The following is a 12,756-nucleotide window of genomic DNA, read 5'->3' as shown; positions in this document are numbered from 1 at the left end:
AAAGTGGCAGACGTGCTTTTCTTCAGGCCATCCTCCCACACCAAGCTGAAATACTGTTAAACCAAACTCTGGATGTTCTGTTTCTGTAATTGGCTGTATGTGTTCCAGGGACAGATGCATCGACCTGTGGAGGCCCAGAACGCCATCCTGCGGCGCCATTACCTGGAGCTGACACAGAGCTTCATGATCCCCCTGGTAGGTGCCGTCCCAAACAATCTTCTTGTGTTTGTGTCCCAAACTGTCCCAGTGGCTCTGTGTGTCCCTCCTCCTTGGTCTGATGACTTCGTTTAACTAAAATATGGTGTCCCACATCGCTGACTGTTCATCAAGTATGAACGGCCGGCCCAGTCGTCTAAGGCGCCCCGATTCGCTGTGCAGAGTCGCGTCCCTTGGGCACGCCAGAAACCTATGATTGTGGGTTAGAATCCCGGTTCGCCCTGATTATGTTTCTAGGTTTGTCAGCACCATACCCGTGCTCGTGGGTTTCACCGAAGTGGTAAACGTCTGAGACCTGCATCACTTCGGGATTTCCTCTCACATTAAGCTGACACGCCGTGATATAACTGGAATACTGTTAAAAGCAGCGTTAAACCCAACTCACTCACTCACTCACTCACTCACTCATCAAGTATGATATGCATCATCAGTTGGATTTAGGCTGACACACCGTTAGACCATAATTCCACAGAAAGAAAAAGTCAGCGACTAAAATGAAACAAAAACAGTTGCTTTACATCTTCAACAATTGCCATTATTCACAATGACAAGCCTGTTTTCGGTTAATGTAAACTTCATTTCATCACAAAAGTTTGTGAGTTATTATAGATGACCACAGTTTTATATCGATAATCGTTAATATTTCTTCCCATCGACGATAATTCCAATTAGCGACCTTTTTAGCCAATCCTCCATACAGCGGAAGTCAGTATTGCTGAGTTCAACGTTAACCATTAACAAACAACAACAAAGTCAAGCACTAATAGAATAGTTCACCTGCATGATCTTGTGTTTCCAGGAACGTTATATGGCAAGTCTCATGCCCCTGCAGAGAAATATCTCACCACACAAGGTAGGCAAAGTATATATACTAAACACTGAACACGCTTCATGGAAAGAATTTCCAAGAGCTTAAATATTTGCAAAGTATGTCACAGTTTCTTGGCTTTGATAGCTTTGTGTTAAAGTATTTGTTTTTGAAAGAATAAAACACCAGAGAACTCTTCCCAGTGCTATTTATTGTGTCATCATATTGCGATGCTGTTTTATCCTTAGGCACCTCCACATCTACGACCTTTTGACCCTGATGAGTTCCTCCGGACAGTGGAAACCTCGGGGCCACAACTGACGTCCGGCACCAAGGGGGACTGGGAGGGCCTGTACAGGTAGGGGAGACAACACAAGATAAATGTAATTATCCATTCGGAGAAAGTAACTTGTATATAGGTATTTCTTACTAACAATTAGGATCATCAGTAGTCTTATTGGAAGATAGTGTCTCCTGCCTTGGTGTTGCTGGAATATTGCTAAAGCAGCTTAAGGCCTCACTCACACACTCACTCACTCACCCACACACTCACCAACTCAATCACTCACTCACACACTCACCAACTCACTCACCACCTCACACACTCACTCACTCACCCACATACTCACTCACCCACCCACCCACTCACTCACCCACTCACTCACCCACTCACTCACTCACACACTCACTCACTCAATCACTCACTCACTTACTCACACACATTCACTCACTCACTCACTCACTCTCTCACACACTCACTCACTCACTCACTCACTCACACACACACACTCACTCACTCACACTCACTCACTCACTCACTCACTCACACACTCACACACTCACTCACTGTGTATGCTGCTCTATTACAGACGGTTCTTCCGCTCGCCCAACTTCGAGGGCTGGTACTTTGAGAGGCAGCAGGAGGTGAACAAGAAGCTTCAGATTCTCCACATGGACGTGCTGTGTAGTGCGGTCAGTATACCTGTACACAGCCAGCATGGGTTGCACCAAAGTGGCAAACAACTGAGACCTGGATCACCTCAGGCTTGCCTCCCACATTAAGTTGCCTCGCTGTGATATATACAGTTCATTGTTGTGTTGGGGGGCACGGGTGGCCCAGTCGTCTAAGGCGCCGCGATTCTCACTCACTCACTCGTTGTTGTGTTATACCCATCTTCTCGGGGCAAGGGAGTTAACTGACAACAAAAGTCCAGTTTCCACCCTTGCTGAACTATCCTGGAATTCTAGAGTTCCATTTGGCTTGACTAATGAGTCAATGCATAGTCCAATCAAAATTATACAACGAACTAGACATCTGGTTTGTAAACAACATGGATTTCAATATTCAGACTTTGATCGATATATATTACTTTCACTGTAACAATCCGAAAAAATAATTCCAGTTTTGACTTTTTAATGACCAGCCTCATACTCTTCCTTATGAATAAACATGAAATATGTCTCTCCCTGTACCATCCCTATGTTCTAACATTCGCTGTGCAGAGCTGACAGAATCCTATGATCGTGAGTTCGATACAGTAGCCCTGATTATGTTTCTAGGTTTGTTAGCACCATATCCGTGCTCAACGGTTTCGAAATATTTTTAGTCCTGCACCCCTTCAGGCTTTCCTCCCACATAAAGTTGACACACCATAATATAACTGGAATACTGCTCAAAGTGGCGTAGACCCTAACTCACTCACTCCAACAAAAGCACAAAAACATAATTCAAAAATCAAAATAATTTTTATTTATTTATGTTTTTATTGTGACCTCTTACCAAAGTCTTTGAGAGAGAAAAAAAGTGTAAGCCAACTAATAATGTGTCAACACTGCCCTGCCTCTTCCTGCCGTGTGTGATGTTTCCGTCTGTGTGTGCAGAACCTCGTGGACTGGGTCGCGGACAAGGAGGAGGTGGAGGTGGTGGATCTCATACTGCGACTCCGAGAAAAGATGGTAAGTGTCGACGGCATAGCAGAATTGAATTTGATAAAAACAATCAGAGCTCCAGATAAGCTTTAGGTGTTGTGGGTATTTTACCCATAAATTTTATAATAATTGGGTATCAGTAATTCTGGAAATAATGATATGGCTGGAGCAACTGTTTGAATTGTTAAACTCCAAGTCGCACATAAACTCACTTCTCCAATGTCCTTGGGACATTTCAGGTTATGTTGAAGATCCGGGGTAGAATAGGTCTTCAGCAACCCATCAAAGGAGACTATGCTTGTCATAAGAGGCGACAACGGCTTGGTTGGTGAAGTTCGCTGACTTGGTTGATGCATGTCATCGTATCCCAATTTTGTGAATCGATGCTCATGATTTCAGTCACTGGATTGTCTTCCGCCGTCATATAGCTGGAATATTGCTGAGTGCAGCATTAAACAACAAACAAAACAAAACAAAAAATCAGGATATGTTGATTTTATTAAAATCATTACACTGGCTTCCAATAAGATCTAGGATTGAATACAAAGTCGTGTGCATTGCATACCAGTGCTACTATAGTACAGCACCTTCCTATCTGAGGGAGGGGGCACGGGTGGCCCAGTTGTCTAAGGCGCCGCGATTCGCTGTGCAGAGTTGCGTCCCTTAGGTACGCCAGAAACCTATGATTGTGGGTTCGAATCCCGGTTCGCCCCGATTATGTTTCTAGGTTTGTCAGCACCATACCCGTGCTCGTGGGTTTCACCGAAGTGGTAAACGTCTTAGACCTGCATCACTTCGGGCTTTCCTCCCACATTAAGCTGACACGCCGTGATATAACTGGAATAATGTTAAAAGCGGCGTTAAACCCAACTCACTCACTCACACTATCTGAGTGAACTTCTTACCCTACACCAGCCAGCACGAGATCTCAGATCAGCACATAAACTCCAGTGTTGTGTCCCTATGGTCTCACTCAAAGCATTCGGCAACAGAACTTTTGCTCACACTGCATCTGTGCTCTGGAATTCCCTTCCAGTGGAAATTGGACAATCTCCAACCCTGGACACTTCCAAGACAAAACTAAAGACATCTATTTAGATGTGTCTATGACCCTGTGTGAGGCGCTATGAGCGACTACGTAGACGGAAATGGCGCTGAAGAAATGGACTTTATTATTATTATTATTATTGATTGAATTTAACCAACAGTGTGTTCATTTGCATCTTGCAATTTAAAAGATGACCTGTGCTGCAGTTATATTCATAGGTCTGCTGACGTTAGTTTATCATCCACAATCTTTCAGGTTTTCACAATACTGAACCTTTTCTATTTTTGTCTTGTAGAGATTTGCGGGAAACAATCAACTAATCGTGGCAAAGGACAGTATACAGAAACTGCAATCTCATCTAGACAGTATAATCACATCTCTCCCAGAAGATCTGCAGGTTGTTCTCAAAACATGACCTTCACCTTCACAGTAGGTCAAGGTCGTAATGGATGTGCAAGGCAGGCTACATTGACCTCTGTGAGGTCAGAGTTCACTTCTAGGCATCGTGGTGCAGGCGCCAAACCTCAGCTACGAGCGTGTGACAAAATGTGACATCTGTGTGACAACAACCGATGCCTGAATGAAAAAATGAAAAACAACACGAAGCCTGCAGTGAAATAGTGCCATCATACCAACAGATAGAAGGTTGTGTCCAAGAGTGCTACACATTAGCTGGGGCTATATACCATTCCCAGAATCAGAATCATTTCCATTTTGCCTTTATTCATTGTTTGTGCCTCTGTTGATTAAGCCTTTGGTAGTGTAGCCTAATGACACCAGGTATGGCAGTCTTACTTGGCAATGGTCAGCCATAGTTCAAACAGTATACTGATCACAGTACAACTAGTATTCTTGATTTGTGACATAGAATCGATTTGTATAATTTGGAATGGTCAATATACATATGGCATTTGAAAAAAAGCAAGCATAATGGCCAAAGTAAAGTTTGTACCCAAAGAAGTAATCGATTAATGTGCAATACAGTCTCCTCAGTGTGCATTTCTGAATGTCAGAATCAGTACCTAGGAAAATAGGTTCTGGACTGACGTCTTTGCATTCAATGACAAACCAAAGCATGAGTTGCTGGCATAATCTGGGGCAATCGGGATACAGTCAACAGCAACAATTGTCAATGGGCTTGGATAAAAAGTACTTGTTAATCCTTGATCAAGGATTTTTAGAAATTTTGTTTCCATTGTATTTAAATTTTGTTTACACATGATTTTATCTCATATGAAATGAAATTTGATTTTAGTTTGAATCTTGTTTTATCCCCCCAAATTTATCTTCAGTGAAGAGAATGACAAAAACCTAGAATGGGATCATCAGATTACTGAAATATTTTTGTTAACAAGAACAGCAAAATGATAACAATTTCATAAGCTTAATTTTTAGAAAGTAAACCAAACATAAGATTATTTAAATTTAAATAAAAGACATGTCACAAAAAAACAGGGTCCGTGGTAGAGGAACAAATTATACAGGATCCAAAGTTACCTTGATTTTTAAGGTGTTCATTTTAATAGAAAAATTACGGGAAATGTCATCATAGAGAATGACAATAAATATCAGCACATCATCATCATCATCATCATCATCATCATCATGACCTCATTTTCATTGTTGAAGCAGGGTGCATGTGATTAATATTCTAATGTATTGGTTCTAGTATTACAACAGTACTATTTTGTGTATGAATAGTACTTCCATGGTGGAAATGTCTCAGTTTTTTATATGTAAATGTCTGTAAGTTTGATGGCTCTCTGCAATCTCTCATGTCCCAATCAAGTAGATGTGCTCAGAACAGGTTGTGTAACAGTTGTCTCCCTTCCCTGCCAGAACTTCCTGGGTTTGAATCCCAGCTGTGAAAGTGTAATGCCTTGGTTTTTGGTTTCTTTCCATTCATCATATTGTTCAGTTGCTTGAATTCAAAGGAAACAAGATATATGACAATCTAGTCTGTTGGAATTTGCATTTTGATGCACAGAAAAGGTGTGAACAGGGTTCAGGGTTAACAGTCTGAACCTTGAGGTTAACTGGTGCTGTAGATGCTAACGGGTGCTTGAAAGAGCCTTATTTGACAGATTATTGAAATGCTAACCGGTGCTTGAAAGGCAAACAGCTGCTTGACAGGCTAACCGGTGCTTTAAAAGCAAACAGCTGCTTGAAATGCTAACCGGTGCTTGAAAGGCTAACTGGTGCTTGAAAGAGACTAATTTAACGGCTGTTTGAAAGAGGCTAATTAAACGGCTGTTTGAAAGAGGCTAATTTAACAGCTGCTTCAAAGGCTAAGTCATGCTTGAGAGATTGCAGAAAACTATTTCTCCACATCCTTGTGCTCTATAGTTACCATGGTTACATCAAACCTTCACCACACAACCGAATTCATCTCCACCAATCAGGAATCTCACTGAAGAGTTTACAGATGTTTTTGAAGACAGCCTACTGTTTTGTTTTCAAATATGATTTTGAAATATCAAAGATTTCAATGACTTGCAGTATCTGCTCTGTATTCGTACCCCCCAGTGTGCAGGGTGTCTCTGGTACTGGGTTAGATGGAGGGAAGCACATGGACAGTTAAACACCCTTCCAACTGCAGTCAAATTTTGTTAAAGAAGTTTTGTAATGTTAAAGCACCCCATTCAAAGTGAAATTGAGGTATGTTCCAAAAAGTTATTTTCTTTTTGAGGTACACAAACCACTGAAAATTTTAATATTGAGCAAGCTGAGAATTTATGCATGTCATACGTAATTTTAATGTTACGCAAAGCCTTCTTGGTAAATAGATATGGCAAGTTTTGTTTGTGGATGTCCTTTTGCTATTCGCCTGTCGAACTGGTTCGACACTAGCAACACGGCCAGTGACACACTATGTCTAAATGGTTCCACAATAGCGTTGAGAGCCTAAATGAACATCTGTTTCATGTAGAACCATTGAAGTGAACAAAAAAACAAAATTCTTAAATTTATCTTCAGGGCTAGAAAATATTTTGTATGTGTTTTTTTATGACGTTAAAAAAGTAACCAGTTATCCTAGCCTGTTTGATTGTAAAAACTGGTACACCCATTTCGAAACGCTTTAGTATGTATACTGAGAGAAAAAAGTTACGGATCTTGAATATTTTGGTGGATATTTTTTTAAATAGCATGCTCTGTCTTCACTAAAATATCCGTCAAAATAATCATGATCACTGCCTCTTGTTATTCAGTATATTTTTGTGATAAGTAAATCTGACTTGACAGCAGTTTTGTTTTTCACATTTTGCACGTGCATCTTGGCATATCTGTCGATCAATAACAGTGTGACGGAAGAAAGGCTGTTGATCGAGCCTGGATGTAATGTATTTGTATGCTGAATCCACCTCAAACAATATTTTTTGTAAATAACTGAGAATCGTAACCACACTGTCAACTGTGATCTTCCTCTGGTGTGTCATAATGGAATATGTCGGACATAGTTACACGACCAGCATTGTTAGGGTGTGTGACATTGTCTCCTTCAGGATAAGAGTTTAAAAAAAGAAACATGCTGTCCTTGACCTTAGTAAGTTGTTATGTGAAGTATTCTCAAAGGACCAGATTTGGGGTAGAAGGTGCTGTGTTGAAAACATTTGTCAGGGTAAGGCTTTTAGTACAGATGTAAGGACATTTGTGTTTGGAGTGAGATGATGGCGTTATGAGATTCATCTGTCGTCACAGACTAAAGTGTCTGTTGCCGGTCATACTGTGAGAGCTGAAAGATTGTAATACAAGTTTCAGCAGATGCGGAACCTTTCAAAAAGAGGCTCACAAAAACGAATCAAATTGTTTTGAAGTAAGTTTTGTAATTTTCTCTTTTAAGACAAAATGCTTGTTCTTGAATGAAACTGTTTTTTGCTGACTTTTCAAAATCGCCAAAAATGATTCCTGGAAAAAACTACAGCATTCGTAGCGCTATCATTGCTTTGTCAAACTAGTGCGAGGGCACGGGTAGCCTGGTCGTCTAAGGCGCCGTAATTCGCTGTGCAGAGTTGCGTCCCTTGGGCACGCCAGAAACCTATGATTGTGGGTTTGAATCCTGGTTCACCCCAATTATGTTTCTAGGTTTGTCAGCACCATACCCGTGCTCGTGGGTTTCACCGAAGTGGTAAACATCTTAGACCTGCATCACTTCGGGCTTTCCTCCCACATTAAGCTGACACGCCGCGATATAGCTGGAATACTGTTAAAAGCGGCATTAAACACAACTCACTCTCTCATTCAAACTAGTGTCTGACCCTCAATGCATCATTAACATGAACAAGATTGGATTTGTTAGTCTGGCATTAATTGTTTTTTTTTCTCAATTTGACAGTGACTTTAGCCTCCATAGCATCGCTGTCGTGTATCACAAGGCAATAGACACTCTACATCTGTACCCAGAAACATCCAACTTGTATATATTTATTGTTCTCCTGTGCAATTATCAGTATTTTCTCATCTTAGTCATTTTATCGCCATTGATCTTTGTTATGTTCATAATGAATGCATGGTCAGCATGTGTGTGTGTGTGTGGAAGACTTTTAAGAAGTTTTTTTTCTTCTGAAAGTTTTTACGGTTTTATTTACAAGTAATACATTATGGCTATGAAAACAGTCATAGTCTTTTAGGTAAGCTTAGTAGTCACTGGATATGCTTGTGAAATATTTTTGTAATAATTGAAAATTTGGATATTATAAGGGTAACGCTATTTTTCAAGACATTATCATTTGCAGAAGCCCGAGGTCTTCCATAAACTGCCCAACGAAGGAGGGCAGTTGAAAAAGAATGAGGGCTTCAAATGATAATGCACTGAAAAATAGCGTTACCGTTATTATAGCTAAAACGGATGGAATTTGTTATCAAATAAAAATAAACAACAATATGGGTTTTGAAACATTTAGTGCAATCAACACGAATTTCACTGACCCACTTTTACAGATATGGAAACGTCATAGAACAAACCAGATGACGTCACAATTGAGCATGATGTCACTTAACCCCTTTCCTATGACGTCACCTAACAACGGGCGTGATAATGGCCCGTCGTCAAGCAATATGAGGGCATTATCAAGTTACAGTAAGAAGATAACATGCGGGCGGTTTAGTGATAATTCTATCCATTTTAGCGATAAAGTGTTGATAAACTACAAAGATCAGATTTATTGTTCTTTTGTAGCTGTGTTTTTTGGCTACAGATCATTTAGGGTTATTTTGTGACTATTTGTCAGCAGTATATTAATAGGTTCAGTGGTGAGTTATTACCACAGTTCTACTCACATTTCTATTTTGTCTGTAATTTTGTGGAATGTGTTTTTCCTGTTGTTAACTTTTTGCTTATGCCAGGCTATTTACTGTGCTGGTCTGTCAGGGTGACCTAGCTTTGGTCATCATGGCGCCAGTACCTGCAGGCTATTTACTGTGTGCTGGTCTGTCAGGGTGACCTAGCTTTGGTCATCATGGCGCCAGTACCTGCAGGCTATTCACTGTGTGCTGGTCTGTCAGGGTGACCTAGCTTTGGTCATCATGGCGCCAGTACCTGCAGGCTATTCACTGTGTGCTGGTCTGTCAGGGTGACCTAGCTTTGGTCATCATGGCGCCAGTACCTGCAGGCTATTCACTGTGTGCAGGTCTGTCAGGGTGACCTAGCTTTGGTCATCATGGCGCCAGTACCTGCAGGCTATTCACTGTGTGCTGGTCTGTCAGGGTGACCTAGCTTTGGTCATCATGGCGCCAGTACCTGCAGGCTATTCACTGTGTGCTGGTCTGTCAGGGTGACCTAGCTTTGGTCATCATGGCGCCAGTACCTGCAGGCTATTCACTGTGTGCTGGTCTGTCAGGGTGACCTAGCTTTGGTCATCATGGCACCAGTACCTGCAGGCTATTCACTGTGTGCTGGTCTGTCAGGGTGACCAAGCTTTGGTCATCATGGCGCCAGTACCTGCAGGCTATTCACTGTGTGCTGGTCTGTCAGGGTGACCAAACTTTGGTCATCATGGCGCCAGTACCTGCAGGCTATTCACTGTGTGCTGGTCTGTCAGGGTGACCTAGCTTTGGTCATCATGGCACCAGTACCTGCAGGCTATTCACTGTGTGCTGGTCTGTCAGGGTGACCAAGCTTTGGTCATCATGGCGCCAGTACCTGCAGGCTATTCACTGTGTGCTGGTCTGTCAGGGTGACCAAGCTTTGGTCATCATGGCGCCAGTACCTGCAGGCTATTCACTGTGTGCTGGTCTGTCAGGGTGACCTAGCTTTGGTCATCATGGCGCCAGTACCTGCAGGCTATTCACTGTGTGCTGGTCTGTCAGGGTGACCTAGCTTTGGTCATCATGGCGCCAGTACCTGCAGGCTATTCACTGTGTGCTGGTCTGTCAGGGTGACCAAGCTTTGGTCATCATGGCGCCAGTACCTGCAGGCTATTCACTGTGTGCTGGTCTGTCAGGGTGACCAAGCTTTGGTCATCATGGCGCCAGTACCTGCAGGCTATTCACTGTGTGCTGGTCTGTCAGGGTGACCAAGCTTTGGTCATCATGGCGCCAGTACCTGCAGGCTATTCACTGTGTGCTGGTCTGTCAGGGTGACCTAGCTTTGGTCATCATGGCGCCAGTACCTGCAGGCTATTCACTGTGTGCTGGTCTGTCAGGGTGACCTAGCTTTGGTCATCATGGCGCCAGTACCTGCAGGCTATTCACTGTGTGCTGGTCTGTCAGGGTGACCTAGCTTTGGTCATCATGGCGCCAGTACCTGCAGGCTATTCACTGTGTGCTGGTCTGTCAGGGTGACCTAGCTTTGGTCATCATGGCGCCAGTACCTGCAGGCTATTCACTGTGTGCTGGTCTGTCAGGGTGACCTAGCTTTGGTCATCATGGCGCCAGTACCTGCAGGCTATTTACTGTGTGCTGGTCTGTCAGGGTGACCTAGCTTTGGTCATCATGGCGCCAGTACCTGCAGGCTATTCACTGTGTGCTGGTCTGTCAGGGTGACGTAGCTTTGGTCATCATGGCGCCAGTACCTGCAGGCTATTCACTGTGTGCTGGTCTGTCAGGGTGACCTAGCTTTGGTCATCATGGCGCCAGTACCTGCAGGCTATTCACTGTGTGCTGGTCTGTCAGGGTGACCAAACTTTGGTCATCATGGCGCCAGTACCTGCAGGCTATTCACTGTGTGCTGGTCTGTCAGGGTGACCTAGCTTTGGTCATCATGGCGCCAGTACCTGCAGGCTATTTACTGTGTGCTGGCCTGTCAGGGTGACCTAGCTTTGGTCATCATGGCGCCAGTACCTGCAGGCTATTCACTGTGTGCTGGTCTGTCAGGGTGACCTAGCTTTGGTCATCATGGCGCCAGTACCTGCAGGCTATTCACTGTGTGCTGGTCTGTCAGGGTGACCAAACTTTGGTCATCATGGCGCCAGTGCCTGTTTCTTCATAACAGGATTTGGCCAGAGTGGTGCATCAGAATAAATTTGAATGATTTATGGCCCTCTGAAAAAATATGTAACAGATTTGATGTCTTGAGCAACAGAATGGTTTTTAATTGTAGTTGAAAGAAACATTTTTGTGTCATGTTTTTACTTTTTTTGTAATTTGATGACATCACAAGAGTTAATGCTGAGTTTTTATAGAATAAGGAGATAGTATCTCAAGATGATTGCCTAAAGCAATGATGTTCTGTTGCCAAACTGCCTGTATTGTCCACACGATGTCACTCAAGTGCATATTTATGTCATGAAGCTTTCCTTCCCAGCTTTAACTATTTTTGTGATATGTATTTTTGATACTAATGTGTTTTGACAAATGCATGTTCTTCTTTGTGCTAACGGTCTTTCTGACCATAAAGTAAAAGTGCAAATTTGTAAGCAATTAATTGAAAAAGTAATCTTTTTAAAAAATATTAAAACATAAAAAACATTAAAACATCAAAACATGCAGTAACCAAATCTTATCATTTGACACTAAAATACATTTGATAATTTTATGTGAAAAATACATAATGTTAGTTGAAATTAAAATATGGATATTCTCTGAATTTGAACACTTTCGTAAGGACAAAGATTATGAGTTAACAAGAGAATGCATTTTCTGATTTTAATTCCTAACTTGCAGGTCTGCATGCATTCAGTCAGAAGGTTACAATACATGTAAAACATTCATCTTGCACACACTAATGTCAATGTTTGCGTGTATCATGATCTGTGTGTGATAAATGTTTTATTCTTCACAAAAGCCTTGATCCCTGCCCTCACTTGTGTCACCATGTTTGTCCTTGTCATTATTTTCAACACCTTTAGCAGGCCACAATGCATTCATTACTTGTTTCATTAATGTTTTGCTAACAATCTTACAAATATAGGTACCGTAATTAGCTGGGGGTAGGGGTGGGGGGTGGGGGAGGGCAGAATCCTAGGATCACTGGTTTGAATCCCAGATTCGGCCTGATTATGATTCCTGGTTTGTTGGTACCATGCCCATCCTTGTAGGTGTTTCCAATGTTGTCTCTAAGCTGGAATTTCCAGGCTTTGCTATTTTGATTTCAGCCTAGTTTGTCAAGGGTGGTAACTGGATTTTATAGTCAATTAACTCCCTGCCTCAGGAAGATGAAGACCTGCGTCCATAAACTTTCCTCCCACCTCAAGCTGACACTCCCCGAAGCACTGTTCAAAGCGGCATTAAGCTAAACTCACTCATTCACAGCAGTGTTAAACCAATGTCCCTCACAGGTTTAACATAGTGATGATCAGACAGGACCAGGTGGTCAGCC

The 12,756-nt window shown here is 42.4% G+C and overlaps 1 protein-coding gene across 2 annotated transcripts in view; it reads left to right on the top strand.

Moving 5' to 3' along the window:
• The window catches only part of LOC124133834 (protein DENND6A-like), a 51,571-nt gene extending 43,463 nt beyond the window's left edge, over positions 1–8,108 (top strand). For both annotated transcript variants that reach the window (XM_046498399.2, XM_046498398.2), the window contains 6 exons: positions 109–195; positions 1,016–1,069; positions 1,273–1,382; positions 1,894–1,996; positions 2,906–2,980; positions 4,297–8,108. In XM_046498399.2, coding sequence (XP_046354355.1) covers positions 109–195; positions 1,016–1,069; positions 1,273–1,382; positions 1,894–1,996; positions 2,906–2,980; positions 4,297–4,416 — 549 coding nt within the window. In that variant the 3' untranslated portion in view covers positions 4,417–8,108. The remainder of the gene's footprint in view (positions 1–108; positions 196–1,015; positions 1,070–1,272; positions 1,383–1,893; positions 1,997–2,905; positions 2,981–4,296) is intronic.
• The last annotated feature ends 4,648 nt before the right edge of the window (positions 8,109–12,756 follow it).

The sequence above is a fragment of the Haliotis rufescens genome, unplaced genomic scaffold (genome assembly GCF_023055435.1).
Source record: "Haliotis rufescens isolate VD_foot unplaced genomic scaffold, xgHalRufe1.0.p SCAF_16, whole genome shotgun sequence".
NCBI lineage: Eukaryota > Metazoa > Mollusca > Gastropoda > Lepetellida > Haliotidae > Haliotis > Haliotis rufescens.
This window is presented reverse-complemented; position numbering and strand designations above follow the sequence as displayed.